Genomic DNA, 19889 nt, shown 5'->3' on the forward strand with positions numbered 1-19889 from the left:
CTCTCCCTCTGTCTCCCCAAAGGGCTAGTGGGGTCCTGTCTTCGATAAGAGCATTCCCTGTGTCTGCTGTGTGTCGGTACGTGTGTGTCGACATGTATGAGGACGATGTTGGTGTGGAGGCGGAGCAATTGCCGGTAATGGTGATGTCACCCCCTAGGGAGTCGACACCGGAATGGATGGCTTTGTTTATGGAATTACGTGATAATGTCAGCACGTTACAAAAATCAGTTGACGACATGAGACGGCCGGCAAACCAGTTAGTACCTGTCCAGGCGTCTCAGACACCGTCAGGGGCTGTAAAACGCCCTTTACCTCAGTCGGTCGACACAGACCCAGACACGGACACCGAATCTAGTGTCGACGGTGAAGAAACAAACGTATTTTCCAGTAGGGCCACACGTTATATGATCACGGCAATGAAGGAGGCTTTGCATATCTCTGATACTGCAAGTACCACAAAAAGGGGTATTATGTGGGGTCTGAAAAAACTACCTGTAGTTTTTCCTAAATCAGAGGAATTGAATGAAGTGTGTGATGAAGCGTGGGTTAACCCCGATAGAAAACTGCTAATTTCAAAGAAGTTATTGGCATTATATCCTTTCCCGCCAGAGGTTAGGGCGCGCTGGGAAACACCCCCTAGGGTGGATAAGGCACTCACACGCTTATCAAAACATGAAACGGCCGCCCTCAAGGATCCAGCTGATAGGAGGCTGAAAACTACCCTGAAAAGTATATACACTCATACTGGTGTTATACTGCGACCAGCCATCGCCTCTGCATGGATGTGCAGTGCTGCGGTGGTTTGGTCGGATTCCCTGACTGAAAATATTGATACCCTGGATAGGGACAGTATTTTATTGACTATAGAGCAATTAAAGGATGCTTTTCTTTATATGCGAGATGCTCAGAGGGATATTTGCACTCTGGCATCGAGAGTAAGTGCGATGTCCATATCTGCCAGAAGAAGTTTATGGACGCGACAGTGGTCAGGTGATGCGGATTCCAAACGGCATATGGAAGTATTGCCGTATAAAGGGGAGGAATTATTTGGGGTCGGTCTATCGGATTTGGTGGCCACGGCAACAGCCGGGAAATCCACCTTTTTACCTCAGGTCCCCTCCCAACAGAAAAAGACACCGTCTTTTCAGCCGCAGTCCTTTCGTTCCTATAATAACAAGCGGGCAAAAGGACAGTCATATCTGCCCCGAGGCAAAGAAAAGGGTAAGAGAGTGCACCAAGCAGCTCCCTCCCAGGAGCAGAAGCCCTCCCCGGCTTCTGCAAAGCCCTCAGCATGACGTTGGGGCTTTACAAGCGGACTCAGGCGCGGTGGGGGGTCGACTCAAGAATTTCAGCGCACAGTGGGCTCACTCACAGGTGGACCCCTGGATCCTGCAGGTAGTATCTCAGGGTTACAGGTTGGAATTCGAGAAGTCTCCCCCTCGCCGGTTCCTAAAGTCTGCTCTGCCAACGTCTCCCTCAGACAGGGCGACGGTATTGGAAGCCATTCACAAGCTGTATTCTCAGCAGGTGATAGTCAAGGTACCCCTCCTACAACAGGGAAAGGGGTATTATTCCACACTATTTGTGGTAAAGAAGCCGGACGGCTCGGTAAGACCTATTCTAAATCTGAAATCTTTGAACCTGTACATACAAAAATTCAAGTTCAAGATGGAGTCACTCAGAGCAGTGATAGCGAATCTGGAAGAAGGGGACTTTATGGTGTCCCTGGACATCAAGGATGCTTACCTGCATGTCCCAATTTGCCCTTCACATCAAGGGTACCTCAGGTTCGTGGTGCAAAACTGTCATTATCAGTTTCAGACGCTGCCGTTTGGATTGTCCACGGCACCTCGGGTCTTTACCAAGGTAATGGCCGAAATGATGTTTCTTCTGCGAAGAAAAGGCGTATTAATTATCCCTTACTTGGACGATCTCCTGATAAGGGCAAGGTCCAGAGAACAGCTGGGGGACGTAGTAGCACTAACCCAAGTAGTGCTGCAACAGCACGGGTGGATTCTGAATTTTCCAAAATCTCAATTGACCCCGACGACACGTCTGCTGTTCCTGGGAATGATTCTGGACACGGTTCAGAAAAAGGTGTTTCTTCCGGAGGAGAAAGCCAGGGAGTTATCCGAACTTGTCAGGAACCTCCTAAAACCAGGAAAAGTGTCTGTGCATCAATGCACAAGAGTCCTGGGAAAAATGGTGGCTTCTTACGAAGCGATTCCATTCGGCAGATTCCACGCACGAACTTTTCAGTGAGATCTGCTGGACAAATGGTCCGGATCGCATCTGCAGATGCATCAGCGGATAACTTTGTCTCCACGGACAAGGGTGTCTCTTCTGTGGTGGTTGCAGAGTGCTCATCTGTTAGAGGGCCGCAGATTCGGCATACAGGACTGGGTCCTGGTGACCACGGATGCCAGTCTGAGAGGCTGGGGAGCGGTCACACAGGGAAGAAACTTCCAGGGAGTGTGGTCAAGCCTGGAGATGTCTCTTCACATAAATATACTGGAGCTAAGAGCGATTTACAATGCTCTAAGCCTGGCAAAACCCCTGCTTCAGGGTCAGCCGGTGTTGATCCAGTCGGACAACATCACGGCAGTCGCCCACGTAAACAGACAGGGCGGCACAAGAAGCAGGAGGGCAATGGCAGAAGCTGCAAGGATTCTTCGCTGGGCGGAAGATCATGTGATAGCACTGTCAGCAGTGTTCATTCCGGGAGTGGACAACTGGGAAGCGGACTTCCTCAGCAGACACGATCTACACCCGGGAGAGTGGGGACTTCATCCAGAAGTCTTCCACATGATTGTGAACCGTTAGGAAAAACCAAAGGTGGATATGATGGCGTCCCGCCTCAACAAAAAACTGGACAGGTATTGCGCCAGGTCAAGAGACCCTCAGGCAATAGCTGTGGACGCTCTGGTAACACCGTGGGTGTTCCAGTCAGTGTATGTGTTTCCTCCTCTGCCTCTCATACCAAAAGTACTGAGAATTATACGGCAAAGGGGAGTAAGAACGATACTCGTGGCTCCGGATTGGCCAAGAAGAACTTGGTACCCGGAACTTCAGGAGATGCTCACGGAAGATCCGTGGCCTCTACCTCTAAGACGGGACCTGCTTCAGCAGGGACCGTGTCTATTCCAAGACTTACCGCGGCTGCGTTTGACGGCATGGCGGTTGAACGCCGAATTCTAAGGGAAAAAGGCATTCCGGAAGAGGTCATCCCTACCCTGGTAAAAGCCAGGAAGGAGGTGACTGCACAACATTATCACCGCATTTGGAGAAAATATTTTGCGTGGTGTGAGGCCAGGAAGGCCCCGACGGAGGAATTTCAACTGGGTCGATTCCTACATTTCCTGCAAACAGGATTGTCTATGGGCCTCAAATTAGGGTCCATTAAGGTTCAAATTTCGGCCCTGTCGATTTTCTTCCAGAAAGAATTGGCTTCAGTTCCTGAAGTCCAGACTTTTGTAAAAGGAGTACTACATATACAGCCCCCGGTTGTGCCCCCAGTGGCTCCGTGGGATCTTAATGTAGTTTTGGATTTTCTCAAATCCCATTGGTTTGAGCCACTCAAATCGGTGGATTTGAAATATCTTACATGGAAAGTAACCATGCTACTGGCCCTGGCTTCAGCCAGGAGAGTGTCAGAATTGGCGGCTTTATCGTATAAAAGCCCATATCTGATTTTCCATTCGGACAGGGCAGAACTGCGGACGCGTCCTCAGTTTCTGCCTAAGGTGGTTTCAGCGTTTCAACCTGAACCAGCCTATTGTGGTGCCTGCGGCTACTAGCGATTTGGAGGATTCCAAGTTGCTGGACGTTGTCAGGGCATTGAAAATATATATTTCAAGGACGGCTGGAGTCAGAAAATCTGACTCGCTGTTTATACTGTATGCACCCAACAAGCTGGGTGCTCCTGCTTCTAAGCAGACGATTGCTCGTTGGATTTGTAGCACAATTCAACTTGCACATTCTGTGGCAGGCCTGCCACAGCCTAAATCTATCAAGGCCCATTCCACAAGGAAGGTGGGCTCATCTTGGGCGGCTGCCCGAGGGGTCTCGGCATTACAACTCTGCCGAGCAGCTACGTGGTCGGGGGAGAACACGTTTGTAAAATTCTACAAATTTGATACCCTGGCTAAAGAGGACCTGGAGTTCTCTCATTCGGTGCTGCAGAGTCATCCGCACTCTCCCGCCCGTTTGGGAGCTTTGGTATAATCCCCATGGTCCTGACGGAGTCCCAGCATCCACTAGGACGTCAGAGAAAATAAGATTTTACTTACCGATAAATCTATTTCTCGTAGTCCGTAGTGGATGCTGGGCGCCCATCCCAAGTGCGGATTGTCTGCAATACTTGTACATAGTTATTGTTACAAAAAAATCGGGTTGTTATTGTTGTGAGCCGTCTGTTCAGAGGCTCCTACGTTTGTCATACTGTTAACTGGGTTCAGATCACAAGTTGTACGGTGTGATTGGTGTGGCTGGTATGAGTCTTACCCGGGATTCAAAATCCTTCCTTATTGTGTACGCTCGTCCGGGCACAGTATCCTAACTGAGGCTTGGAGGAGGGTCATAGGGGGAGGAGCCAGTGCACACCACCTAGTCCTAAAGCTTTTATTTTTGTGCCCTGTCTCCTGCGGAGCCGCTAATCCCCATGGTCCTGACAGAGTCCCAGCATCCACTACGGACTACGAGAAATAGATTTATCGGTAAGTAAAATCTTATTATTAAATACAACAATAAATCAAATATAGCAGATGTACGATTAGTAAATGAATATATAAGACGTATCAAAATGTAAATATGAATTGACTGATGATGAGGTGCACAAAATGTACATACAGTAGCCAGTGTTTAGATATCCTTCTTAGACCCTGTTCAGATTGCAATTGCCGGATCGCACCCGGGAATTGGAAACGTGTCCTTCCCGGGTGCAATCCAGCATTGGACCCTTACAAGCTGGCTTCCGGGTCGGGTTGCCATTGGGGGCGGGGATGGAGCTGTCATCGAGGGCAGGTGCGGAGGCAGCGCTGGAGATGAGATCATCTCAGTGCCGCCTCTCTCTTTGCTGTGAACGGGTACTGGGTCGCATCGACCCGGGTAACCCGTTCACACTACGCCTGACCCAGTAATAACCTGAGAAAAACCCTTCTTTATTCCTGAGTTGAATTACCGGCTCAGGTGACCCGGGAATTCAAGAGTGACCCTGTTCACACCACACAGCGACCCGTGTCGACCCTGCAAAGTACCGGGTCAATACCAGGTTATTTGTGCAGCGTGAATAGGGTAATATAGATAATCTGTGTCTGCTATGCTGTAATTTGCAGGTGGATCTCATAATTGTTTTACAGTTCAATATTCCTCTTCTTTTAACTATGCATATGTACTATGTCTTGAGAAAGGGGCAACTGGCCACGAAACATCGATATGTGTCAATAAACACTTGTGGTGATATCTGCTGGTTGTGAAGCTTCTGGAGTGCCGCCTTTCTCTATTATCTATTATCTGCATATTGAGGGGTGCAATCCCCTTTAGAAGGGAACTGGAGCACAGACAGACGCAGATGGGTCAAAGGAGTGCCGGGACGTTTGGATTTGCTATCTCTCTCTCTCTCATACATATATATATATATATATATATATATATATATATATATATATATATATAATACACTGCTCAAAAAATTAAAGGGAACACTTAAACAACACAATGTAACTCCAAGTCAATCACACTTCTGTGAAATCAAACTGTCCACTTAGGAAACAACACTGATTGACAATCAATTTCACATGCTGTTGTGCAGATGGAATAGACAACAGGTGGGAATTGTAGGTAATTAGCAAGACACCCCCAATAAAGGAGTTGTTCTGCAGGTGGTGACCACAGACCACTTCTCAGCTCCTATGCTTTCTGGCTGATGTTTTGGTCACTTTTGAAAGCTGGCGGTGCTTTCACTCTAGTGGTAGCATGAGACGGAGTCTACAACCCACACAAGTGGCTCAGGTAGTGCAGCTCATCCAGGATGGCACATCAATGCGAGCTGTGGCAAGAAGGTTTGCTGTGTCTGTCAGCGTAGTGTCCAGAGCATGGAGGCGTTACCAGGAGACAGGCCAGTATATCAGAAGACGTAGAGGAGGCCGTAGGAGGGCAACAACCCAGCAGCAGGACCGCTACCTCCGCCTTTGTGCAAGGAGGAACAGGAGGAGCACTGCCAGGGCCCTGCAAAATGACCTCCAGCAAGCCACAAATGTGCATGTGTCTACTCAAACGATCAGAAACAGACTCCATGAGGGTGGTATGAGGGCCCGACGTCCACAGGTGGGGGTTGTGCTTACAGCCCAACACCGTGCAGGACGTTTGGCATTTGCCAGACAACACCAAGATTGGTAAATTCGCCACTGGCGCCCTGTGCTCTTCACAGATGAAAGCAGGTTCTCACTGAGCACATGTGACAGACGTGACAGAGTCTGGAGACGCCAAGGAGAACGTTCTGCTGCCTGCAACATCCTCCAGCATGACCGGTTTGGCAGTGGGTCAGTAATGGTGTGGGGTGGCATTTCTTTGGGGGGCCGCACAGCCCTCCATGTGCTCGCCAGAGGTAGCCTGACTGCCATTAGGTACAGAGATGAGATCCTCAGACCCCTTGTGAGACCATATGTTGGTGCGGTTGGCCCTGGGTTCCTCCTAATGCAAGACAATACTAGACCTCATGTGGCTGGAGTGTGTCAGCAGTTCCTGCAAGACGAAGGCATTAATGCTATGGACTGGCCCGCCCATTCCCCAGACCTGAATCCAATTGAGCACATCTGGGACATCATGTCTCGCTTCATCCACCAAGGCCACGTTGCACCACAGACTGTCCAGGAGTTGGTGGATGCTTTAGTCCAGGTCTAAGAGGAGATACCTCAGGAGACCATCCGCCACCTCATCAGGAGCATGCCCAGGCATTGTAGGGAGGTCATACAGGCATGTGGAGGCCACACACACTACTGAGCCTCTTTTGACTTGTTTTAAGGACATTACATCAAAGTTGGATCAGCCTGTAGTGTGTTTTTCCACTTTAATTTTGAGTGTGACTCCAAATCCAGACCTCCATGGGTTAATAAATTTGATTTCCATTGATAATTTTTGTGTGATTTTGTTGTCAGCACATTTAACTATGTAAAGAACAAAGTATTTAATAAGATTATTTCATTCATTCAGATCTAGGATGTGTTATTTTAGTGTTCCCTTTATTTTTTTTGAGCAGTGTATATATATACATTAATACATATATATATATAGAAAAAAAGTAGAGGCACTCTCCAGATTTTATAAACATGCAAAAAAAATTCAAATTTTATTGTGATATACGTTACATGATCCGGCTAATATCCATATAGTATCCATTTGGATATTGGATACTATATGGATATTAGCCGGATCATGTAACGTATATCACAATAAAATGAGAATTTTTTTTGCATGTTTATAAAATCTGGAGAGTGCCTCTACTTTTTTTCTATTAATACAATGCTTTGGCATTAGAGTGGACACCCCAGTTGTTGTCTCTTTGAAGATGTGAATGCGACCGTCATTGGAATTATATATATATATATATATATATATATATATATACATATATATATATATATATATACATATATATATACATACACACACACACACACACACACACACACACACACACACACATGCCTTCCAGTAGCATTTACTTTCAAGGTTGTTATAGCTGAAATTTTATTATTATACATTTTTATATATATATATATATATATATATTTATATATATATATATATATATATATATTATTTTTTTATTTTATTTATTTATATTTCTAGTGAACATTTGATCAAGAGCATGGCAGATAAAATGGCTGACAGTGGCTGGCGGGAACTTGGTTATGTTTACATCAGCATTGATGACTGCTGGTCTCTCAAGGAAAGAGATGCTCAAGGCCGACTCCAGCCTGATCCAGACAGGTTTCCTAGTGGTATTAAAGCACTTGCTGACTATGTGAGTATTTAAAATATGGGATCCGGTCTTTAGGTCGACAGCACTTAGGTTGACGTGGCAAAGGTCAACAAATGAAAAGGTCAACATGAGTTTTTCACTTTTTTTTCAAAACTTTTTCATACTTTACAATCCATGTGGGCTACGTTTGGGAATAGTAACCTGTGTCGAGTGCAGCAAGGCACCTTGCCCAAAGCCATGCAAGGGGATACGGCGCACAAATTGGGGTTCCCAGTCACTTTACAAAAAAAGAAAACAACACCCAAAAATATAAAAAACTCACGTCGACCTTTTTCCAATGTCGACCTAATGACTTTGTCGACCTATTTCAGGTGTCTAGTGACCTAGTCACTGTCGACCCTATGATCCACACCCTTAAAATACATAGGTGCAGTTGCAGAAGCAACAGAAACACATATTCCCTTAAACACAAACAATATACAATATTCTAGGTATGCCTAATTTGGGTGGGTTATATTGTTTCTGTGCAGGGTAAATACTGGCTGCTTAATTTTTACACTGCAATTTAGATTTCAGTTTGAACACACCCCACCCAAATCTAACTTTCGGCACGTGTTACATCTGCCTCCCCTGCAATGCACATGGTTTTGCCCAACTGCTAACAAATTTGCTGCTGCGATCAACTCTATATTAGGCACTATATGCTATACTATAGACCAGTGTTTCCCAACCTCGGTCCTCAAGGCACAATAAAGGGCCCTACACATTTGTCGATCCGCCGCTGAGCTGCCCGACGGCGGATACGGGCGACCCGGCGGCGGGGAAGCAGTGACGGGGGGAGTGAAGTTTCTTCACTCCTTCCGTCACCCGGCTCCATAGAAGTGCAGGCAAATATGGACAAGATCGTCCATATTGGCCTGCATGCACAGCCGACGGGGCACCAGCGATGAACGAGTGTGGGGCCGCGCATCGTTCATCGCTGGTGACTCCACACTCAAAGATATGAACGGTATCTCGTTCATTAATGAACGAGATCGTTCATATCTTTGACTATTATCGCCCAGTGTGTAGGTCCTATTACAGTCCTGGTTTTAGTGCTATCCCTGCTTGAGTACAGGTGACTTAATTAGTACCTCAGTTATTTTGATTTAATCATATGTGCTGAAGCCTGGATATCACTAAAACCTGCACTGTTGGTGTGCCTTGAGGACCGTGGTTGGGAATGCCTGCTATAGACTATGCTGCAAATGAGAAGTTACCCTGTGCTGAAGCCTGGATATCACTAAAACCTGCACTGTTAGCTGTTAATGTGTCTTGAGGACCGAGGTTGGGAATGCCTGGTATAGAGGCACACTCTGTCCAAACGAATAAGTACTTGGAGAGTCAGTTTGACCAACATTTACTCTGCAAGATTGTCACTTTGTCACCTTGACAGACAGTTCTCCACATCTCTGAAAGTCTCACACACTGCCATACCATAACTGATTCTCACTGAGCCATTCCCAGTTCTATTGCACTGCAGTGTGTACTTAAAACATCGAATTTGACGGCAGATAAGAACCACTTGGTCCATCTAGTCTGCTCCTATTTTTACTATATTTTTATCTCAAACCTTATTTGAGCTTTATTTCTTTGTAAGGAAATCCTTATGTCTATGTCATGCATGTTTAAATTGCTGTACTGTCTTAGCCTCTACCACCTCTGATGGGAGGTTATTCCACTTGTCCACTACCCTTTCTGTGAAGTTATTTTTCCTCAAATTTCCCCTGAACCTCCCCCCCTCCAGTCTCAGTGAATGTACTTAATCTCTTAGACACTGGCATTGAAAATACCCTCACACAAGATGGTGGTCCTGACCCACAGCTCCCCCAACATCTGCTCAGTGACTCTTTTTAGAAAACCGTAGTAGCACGCCTTTAGTGCATACTTGCCTACTTCTAAGTTCTCCACTCTGAGAGAAGACCGGAGAGGAGACGCAGCATGTCACTACGGGGAGCGGGGCTGGCCTGGGATATTATAAGGCCCCGTCCCCAAGAACGGGAAATGGCCGCGATTTGTGGTTCCACAGGTAGGGGGTGGGGCTAAATGATGGCAATCATACCATTTAGCCCTGCTATCTTAAGACCATCACTACATTTTCAAGGCTTTTATCATCATCCTGCCCGCTTCACTAGGAAGCAGGCAGGATGCAGGCGAGCCACATACCCTTCCGGGGCTGCAGCTTCCGATAGAGTAAGCAAATGTGGTATGGGGGGGACCATGCAAGTCCTCAGCACAGGTAATCTCTCAGTGACCGAGGGTCGACATGAGGAGGGGGCTGACTGTCTGAGATATCATCGGTTAATGAGGGGAGGGGTGGGGAGGTTTTGTTAGATTTAGTCAAGTTTCTTTCTGAAATATACCTACATAGCAACATACTCCTCATAGGCTGCATGACAGAGACTGTAACATTGTCCAGCAGTCACTTTTATTTCCTCTTAAGTGTATGGCCACTCGCTTCCCCTGTTCCAGTTTCTGCTGCACTTGTTTCCTCAAGAGAGCTGAAAGCTATACGTGGAAATGTGTTTCTCACAGAAAAGTTAGCTTTCTGGATAATGGATACAAGTCTTATAACAGACTGGATATCGTGCCTTAAACCCTACAAGACATTAATTTTCTTTCCCACAGTTACTTTCCACAATATATTGCTGAGGTCGCCACTAGGAGTGGGTGTCTGAGGTGATGGACATGATTATGTATTAGATATATGCTGAGAAATGTAGTAGTGATCTAGATGGAAACCATTTTTTTCTCTTGCAGCTTCATGCCAGAGGCCTGAAATTGGGAATATATGGTGACTTGGGTAACTACACGTGTGGCGGCTATCCTGGGACCACCCTGGACACTATTAAGATTGATGCCGAGACATTTGCGTCATGGGAAGTGGACATGTTAAAATTTGATGGCTGCTACTCAAACTCCTCAGATAAAGCTTTAGGTCTGATTCCTGTTTTGTCATTTATTTCTCTGATGAATTGCCATCTATACATCCAGTTGATAAAGGCTATCACATTAACTCTTTATTAGTGCATAGCTAACACATGAGATGAAGTAACAGCCATGGCATAATATCATTAATTTCCTCATATGCTGTAAAGCATTAGAGCTCTAATTAGTTGGCTTCCCACTCAGAGTGACTGTTACAGATTGATTTGTACTGTATCTTAGATCTGGAATTGGTTTGGCTACAGGCCCTCCCACATTAGGAATGACTTTACATAATATTGTATTAGCAGAAAACTGTATTGATAACGCAAATATGTTTCTGTACTAAGTCTTTTTGTATAATGAGTCAATACATACTGTAGCTTAATCCATGTGCATTTATTGGATGATGCATTTTTTCACAGCTGTTTATTAGTATACTGTATGTGTGTATTGCTTTGATCCAGGTTATCCTAAAATGAGTGCAGCTTTGAATGCAACGGGGAGGCCGATATTGTATTCCTGTAGCTGGCCTGCATATGAAGGTGGCCTTCCTCCTCAGGTGAGCTGTTACACTACATTACATTTCCTTTTTACTAGGTATATTGTGATTAATGATACGTAGTAGCGGGCATCAAAAATGAAAGCTCCAATATAATGAAAATGAATAGGAAGTTATACGCAATTAGCGAGTTGATCTAGCATGGTTATTGAAGTTCCTGCCAACAGTCACCACTCTATTTATGTCACCAAGATCCCCCATGATGTCATGCTAGTCATAATAATAACAACCAATCAGGACAGCCTGGTGTTTGTATGCAAATTATCTTAATTAATATATCCGCCACACTTGTGTGGAAACGCTTGCTCTCAACAGGGCTGATTAAGGGCGGAACTCAAGTTGATTTTGCAGATAGATCTTGTGTTTTACTGCACTGTGCATGCTCCTAGCTAAGCGCATACTTCTACGGGTGATATAGTATTATTCATCTCAATTGCTTCTTCACTTACTGCCGAATTGAGGCCTATGTCTAGAGACTGATTGCTGTAAGTGAGTGCTAATAATGATGATGGCTATTTCCACAAGTGGATGGGTCGGGGTGGTGCTGTCACATAGATACATTTAGTTACATGCTTGCAGTTCAAGTGTAGTTGCAGCTGTCTTGCATTCAAATCTGAATTGGCCTGGTATGGTTGGTGTCCCTCATTTACATAGGTGTTTCCATGTCCAGTTACTGAAGCATGGCTGTAGATTTACAATGCAGTGTGAATGTATGTATGATTAGTTTTGGAAGGAACAAATCTCATGCTTATGTCTGAACAGGTGAACTACACTTTGCTGGGCAGCATCTGTAACATGTGGAGGAACTATGGTGACATCCAGGATTCCTGGGAGAGTGTGCTTAATATCATAGAGTGGTTTGCCCTGAATCAGGATGTACTACAGCCTGCTGCTGGCCCGGGCAGATGGAACGATCCTGACATGGTGTGTAGACCTTCATTTGCTTTATCTCGCGCAATACTGTATATAAGACAACATTGCAACAGAAAATAAATAAAAAAAAACGTGAAATATTTGTGCTTGAGATACACTGGTAAAGGTGATATATTTTACTATAATAGAAGGTATATCCATCACTGAGAGGGAAATGATAATAAACCATAACAGTGTCAATGAATTGGGGGATGTAACTCACTGTAGGATGTGAGTAAACCAGTGGTTCCCAAACTTGTTCCTCATGGCACCCTAACAGTCCAGGTTTTAAGTATATACATGTTTACGCACAGTTGACTCAAGTAGCACTTCATTAGGTTTCATTATACCATCTGTCAATCCTTAAAACGTAGGGTGCCTTGAGGACGGAGTTTGGGAAAACATGGATTTAACAATCCCTTACTCATGTAAAAGAGCTACAGGTGTGTCCTACGTTGTTGCTGTGGGAGCGTATCCCAGTGCTGCAGCTCCGGCTCCCCATTGAAAGCTATAGGTAACGGGAACGTGCATGCTCCAATGGGCCCCTGTTTCACAGTTATAAGTAGCAAGAGCATCACTCCCCACTACTGTATCTCCTCCAATAGCTCCCTGTTCCCGCTACCTCCACCGGCTCCCCCTGCTGCTGTATGGGTAGCGTATGCACGCTCCCACTGCTATAGGTTGTGCTGCACCATACATCGTGTGTAAAGATGTATACGACACATCTGTAATTAGTAATACTGGTAATTAATTTGTTCAGAAAACTGTCACAATATCATTAAATGGAAATATAATGAATAAGAATAAAGCATAAAGTCTCACCTAAAACTTGCTGCAGTTCACAGCATCTGGTTGCATCCTCAGGCAGCAAAGAGTGAATATTCCCTGTATCCTGGGGGTTCAGTTGGGAAACCGCTTTCTCTTCTTATGCTGCAGAGAGAGAATTCCTACTTGGTGCCACCCTGATCAGCATTTTTCACATTTTACTATGACATTGTCCATATTGCTATTGTATAGGATCTTTAATAAAGGTGCATACTGTGTATGGTGTGGTGGTGTCCAAGCTGATTATACCAGCTCTCTGCCCACGCTGATTACATCCAGTGGTGGATTTCCCAGGGTATGGGTCATTAGGTCGACCACTATAGGTCGACATGCTCAATAGGTCGACATGGAAAAAAGTGGACATGAGTTTTTTGACTGTTTTTGGTGTCGTTTTTTTCGTAAAGTGACGGGGAACCCCAATTGGTGCACCGTGTCCCCTCGCACTTCGGGCAAGGTGCCTCGATCCGCCACCGCTGCGCTCGGCACAGGTTATCGTTCCCAATTGAAGTCCACGTGGATTGTAAAGTGGAAAAAGTAAAAAAAAATTTGAAAAACTCATGTCGACCCTTTTCCATGTCAACCTATTGACAGAAAAAGTAATTTTTTGAAATAATGCTACAGCAACAGAATGAAAATAGTTATGGTAACACTAGAAACATGATTTCAAGTGTCAGATTAATTTATATCTTCTAATAAAATAATAAATGCTGTACAATCTAAAAAGTATATTAACCATTAGTTAACTGGTACTAAGGGATACAGTCAATTTACTTACAATCAAAATCCCGACAACCATTGACCGACGGTCAGAATCCTGACAAGGTCAAAATATCGACATCTAAAATGTCAACAGGTCAAAAAGTCGACATGCGTTTTTCCTGATTTTTTTTTTAATGAAACCGACTTGTTCATACTTTACCATCCCAGTGGAACTGGAGGAGGAATATAATAGTGTGCCGAGCGCAGCAAGGCACCGTGCCCGAAGCATGGCGAGCGCAGCGGTACACTTACATGGTGTCCATGTCAACCTATGTCTGCATACACACAAAAAAAACAATGAAAAATGTATGTCGACTTTTTGGCCTGCTGATAGTTTAAATGTTAGTATTTTGACCTTGTCGGTATTTTAAATGTTGGTATTTTGACCTTGTAAGTATTTTGACCTTGTCGGGATTTTGACCGTCGGTCAATTGCTGTCGGGATTTTGACCGTTGGAATTTTGATTGTAGGTATTTCATACTGATCTTGGTACTAATACATATATGATAAAACTGAAGTTTCTTTAAAAAAAACAAAAAAACAATTCATACAATATAGCTCTGAAGCCATTCCTGCTGATGTCTAAATCGTCATTTTGCTTGGAATAAGTGCAACACAATTGGCCTATGTGGTGTTATGTGCCTACTCTTTGGGGGTAATTCCAAGTTGATCGCAGCAGGATTTTTGATAGCAATTGGGCAAAACCATGTGCACTGCAGGGGAGGCAGATATAACATTTGCAGAGAGAGTTAGATTTGGGTGGGTTATTTTATTTCTGTGCAGGGTAAATACTGGCTGCTTTATTTTTACACTGCAAATTAGATTGCAGATTGAACACACCACACCCAAATCTAACTCTCTCTGCACATGTTATATCTGCCTCCCCTGCAGTGCACATGGTTTTGCCCAATTGCTAACAGAATTTCTGCTGCGATCAACTTGGAATTACCCCCTTTGTTTTTACAATGGAAGAATAATTGCAGTTTATAGAACTGGTAGGCATCGCTGGTCAGGCTCACTATTACAAGACAGCACAGTTGTCCTAAAACACTCACACACCACATGGCCCTAAAATAAGAGGCTGAGCTCTGAGGTGATATTGTAACTATACATATTTTCCAGGATATCCTCAAGGATGTTTTCAAAGCCTGGGTGTGTAACTCGCGTTATGCTAAGTGGACAGAAGGCTCACATGAGAAAACACAGGAGTAGTGTGGCTCCTATTTTCTGCATTGACAAAAAAAAAAAAAATACTCCCTTTTCTTTAAGGATTTGTCAGTAACGTTTATCACAGCAGGTCCATGCATAGGCCTCACTGGGTTCCTACTGACATGCAGGAGAGCTGTGTATATGGGCCAAATTCAGGTAGCAAAAGTACAAAGCAATATAACAAGTCACCCGGTCAGTCACAAGTAAACAGTCTGAGCTGCATGCTGCTGCAAACTCTTTGATGTCTTTCGCTATAGTGACGTCTGCAACTTTCCCTGGTGTGCAAGCGTGTGTCTGAATGTGCACGCCCACTGTGAGCGTTTTTAGACGCAACTAACAATCACACAGCGAAACTTGAATCAATCCCAATCTAGGGGCTGATTTCCTAAACACAGTGTAAAGAATGCGCTGTGATTTTTGTACACACAATAGCAAAAGTGAGCTCAACTACGTGAACATTGGCATTGTGTGCAACTCAGGTCCTAGGTGCGCAAATATTCAGCTTGTGTATGCCAAACAAATCCGTGACATAATAATTACTATTGTGTATAATTAATCCACAAGTGCCACAATTATATGAGTTTGCCACTTTTAATGTTGTTATATAGCTGTTACAAAGTGGTTGTCTATTGTATATTCACCCGAAGTGACCTTGCTAGGAGCTATAAAGTTCTTGACGGATTGCTCTCTGTTTTTTTGGGAAATTGTAAAAGTACTCTGGTTTAATACATGGACTGTCATTAAAAGTGGATTTTCCAGAATGATCAGTGTTTAGTCCACATTTGTTTACATTTACAAGCAGGTGAATAGTACTATGATAAATTTGAGGACTGAATGTCTACTAATTACAGAGGCATATACAGTGTACGTCATCCATTATTTCCATGTTTAGTCTTTATCTAGAAACCTGTTTCCCAAAACTTTAACCTCTCTCAAACACTTGCATCTTAATCGGTAGAGCAGACTTTAAAAGACCTAAGCCACCTAGAATGAATACCGCTGTTAGTATGTAATTAAGAATTCCCCTTTAGACTCTTTTCGTGAACCTATTAATCAGCAAAGCCAGAGAGGAAAGGCAGTTATAAATACAGCAGTTAGCATATTGGATAAATTATATATATATATATATATATATATATATAGTATTCCAGAAAAGAATGGCACTGGAGGCAATAATCACCATAAGTATAAAGTGTATTTAAAGCAACAGCTGTTTCAGGGCAGGACGCCCTTTCCTCAAGCAATAACACCAAGAAGTTAGACAAAATGTTTTGTCTAACTTCTTGGTGTTATTGCTTGAGGAAAGGGCGTCCTGCCCTGAAACAGCTGTTGCTTTAAATACACTTTATACTTATGGTGATTATTGCCTCCAGTGCCATTCTTTTCTGGAATACTGCATGGACTTTTTTTGAATGTAGCACGGAGGCTGGCTGTTGAAGTCTAATTTGCGAGTGCCGACTGCCTTTGTCTGTATATATATATATATATATATATATATATATATATATATGATTTATTTGTTAGTGTGATGGGGTATTCGCAACCACTGGTGTTTATAGACTATAATGAGTAAAAATGCTACATAAAAGGTTTATAAGAAGTGATCAGGTAGCCCTTAAGGTGTGTACACACGGTGAGATCTTTGCTTTCTATACAGTCAAAGTCGCAAGGAAAGTTAGTGCAAATCGCAATGTGTTAGCCACCTTGCGATCCCGATTCGATCCTATGCGCGCTCCCATGGGGTCGGTATCACAAGGCTAGATAGACTGTGCAGACAAGTCAATCTTGACTATATAGTCAAAATTGGCACTTAGTCAAAATTGTACAGGGAGGCATTTGATATGCCAGCTGTTGGGATCCTAGCGCTCAGCATACCGATGCCGGGATCCCGACAGCCAGCATTCCGACAACTATTCTCCGTCTTGGTGGGTCCATGATGCCCCTGGAGGGATAATGAATAGCGTGGCGCGCTTAGCGCCACCGTGCCCGCAGCGTGGCGAGCGCAGTGAGACCGCAAGGGGCTCTTTTGCTCTAACCATGCTGCCAACGGTCAGGATCCCGGTGACGGGATCCCGAGCGCCAGCATAACGTAGTAGACCCATTGTACATAGTCAAAATGGAAAGTACAGATAGTCAAAATCAGTGCTTCTGGGCTCTGGGGAATTCCAGAGAAATTGCTAAGTGAAAATCGGGCATAGACATTATCTCACTGTGTGTATGCACCTTACCATGTATCTTGAGACAAAAAAAATGTTACAATTTATATATAAAAAAACTTTAGTAAATAAAAATCAGAGGTGAATAAAAAGGAGTTAGCTTAGCTTTGTACAGGAGGTCAGTGAGGGTGTGCCTCACTGACCTCCTGTACAAAGCTAAACTACCTCCAACTTTTTTTTTCCAATCATAAAGTTTTTATTGAAAATGTAAGCATTAACAGAGATGGCAGTAAAGGTTCATTCGATAGTAAACTTATGCCATAGGAAACTGAGTAATTGGTTAGATACCAATAATAATTAGTGATGAGCGGGTTCGGTTCCTCGGAATCCGACCCCCCCCCCCCGAACTTCACCCATTTTACACGGGTCCGAGGCATACTCGGATACTCCAGTATTGCTCAGTTAACCCGAGCGCGCACTAACGTCATCATCCCGCTGTCGGATTCTTGTGAGATTCGGATTCTATATAAGGAGCCGCGCGTCGCCGCCATTTTTCACTCGTGCATTGGAAATGATAGTGAGAGGATGTGGCTCGCGTCCTCTCACTTTGTTTCAGAACTTTCAGGCGGCTGCAAATATCTTTATTCTGGGGACCAGCAGTATTATAGGAGGAGTACAGTGCAGAGTTTTGCTGACCAGTGACCACCAGTATTATACGTTCTCTGCCTGAAAAACTCTCCATATCTGTGCTCAGTGTGCTGCATATATCTGTGCTCACACTGCTTTATTGTGGGGACTGGGGACCAGCAGTATTATATAGGAGGAGTACAGTGCAGAGTTTTGCTGACCAGTGACCACCAGTATTATACGTTCTCAGCCTGAAAAACGCTCCATATCTGTGCTGCATTGTAGTATATAGTAGGAGTACAGTGCATAATTTTGCTAACCACCAGTATATAATATATAGGAGTACGGTACAGAAGGCTCTACCTACCTCTGTGTCGTCAAGTATACTATCCATCCATACATGTGGTGCATTTCAGTTTTGCACAGTTTGCTGACCACCAGTATATAATATATAGCAGTACGGTACAGTAGGCCACTGCTCTACCTACCTCTGTGTCGTCAAGTATACTATCCATCCATACCTGTGGTGCATTTCAGTTGTGCGCAGTATATATAGTAGTAGGCCATTGCTATTGATACTGGCATATAATTCCACACATTAAGAAATGGAGAACAAAAATGTGGAGGTTAAAATAGGGAAAGATCAAGATCCACTTCCACCTCGTGCTGAAGCTGCTGCCACTAGTCATGGCCGAGACGATGAAATGCCATCAACGTCGTCTGCCAAGGCCGATGCCCAATGTCATAGTAGAGAGCATGTAAAATCCAAAACACGAAAGTTCAGTAAAATGACCCAAAAATAAAAATTAAAAGCGTCTGAGGAGAAGCGTAAACTTGCCAATATGCCATTTACGACACGGAGTGGCAAGGAACGGCTGAGGCCCTGGCCTATGTTCATGGCTAGTGGTTCAGCTTCACATGAGGATGGAAGCACTCATCCTCTCGCTAGAAAAATGAAAAGACTTAAGCTGGCAAAAGCACAGCAAGAACTGTGCGTTCTTCTAAATCACAAATCCCCAAGGAGAGTCCAATTGTGTCGGCTGCGATGCCTGACCTTCCCAACACTGGATGGGAAGAGGTGGCACCTTCCACCATTTGCACGCCCCCTGCAAGTGCTGGAAGGAGCACCCGCAGTCCAGTTCCTGATAGTCAAATTGAAGATGTCACTGTTGAAGTACACCAGGATGAGGATATGGGTGTTGCTGGCGCTGAGGAGGAAATTGACAAGGAGGATTCTGATAGTGAGGTGGTTTGTTTAAGTCAGGCACCCGTGGAGACACCTGTTGTCCGTGGGACGAATATGGCCATTGACATGCCTGGTCAAATTACAAAAAAAATCACCTCTTCGGTGTGGAATTATTTTAACACAAATGCGGACAACAGGTGTCAAGCCGTGTGTTGCCTTTGTCAAGCTGTAATAAGTAGGGGTAATGACGTTAACCACCTTGGAACATCCTCCCTTATACATCACCTGCAGCGCATTCATCATAAGTCAGTGACAAGTTCAAAAACTTTGGATGACAGCGGAAGCAGTCCACTGACCACTAAATCCGCTGCAAAGCGGATAACTCAGGCCTTGGCAGCCTGGGCGGTGAGAAACGTGTTTCCGTTATCCACCGTTAATTCACAGGCAACTACAGACTTGATTGAGGTACTGTGTCCCCGGTACCAAATACCATCTAGGTTCCATTTCTCTAGGCAGGCGATACCGAAAATGTACACAGACTTCAGAAAAAGACTCACCAGTGTCCTAAAAAATGCAGTTGTACCCAATGTCCACTTAACCACGGACATGTGGACAAGTGGAGCAGGGCAGACTCAGGACTATATGACTGTGACAGCCCACTGGGTAGATGTATTGCCTCCCGCAGCAACAACAGCAGCGGCGGCACAA

General features: G+C 44.4%; 1 protein-coding gene across 3 annotated transcripts in view; it reads left to right on the plus strand.

Moving 5' to 3' along the window:
* The window catches only part of NAGA (alpha-N-acetylgalactosaminidase), a 101411-nt gene that overhangs the window by 59654 nt on the left and 21868 nt on the right, over nt 1–19889 (plus strand). For all 3 annotated transcript variants that reach the window (XM_063934311.1, XM_063934310.1, XM_063934309.1), the window contains exons 3-6: nt 7849–8023; nt 10781–10958; nt 11413–11507; nt 12270–12431. In XM_063934311.1, coding sequence (XP_063790381.1) covers nt 7849–8023; nt 10781–10958; nt 11413–11507; nt 12270–12431 — 610 coding nt within the window. The remainder of the gene's footprint in view (nt 1–7848; nt 8024–10780; nt 10959–11412; nt 11508–12269; nt 12432–19889) is intronic.

Source organism: Pseudophryne corroboree, chromosome 7 (genome assembly GCF_028390025.1).
Source record: "Pseudophryne corroboree isolate aPseCor3 chromosome 7, aPseCor3.hap2, whole genome shotgun sequence".
Lineage (NCBI taxonomy): Eukaryota > Metazoa > Chordata > Amphibia > Anura > Myobatrachidae > Pseudophryne > Pseudophryne corroboree.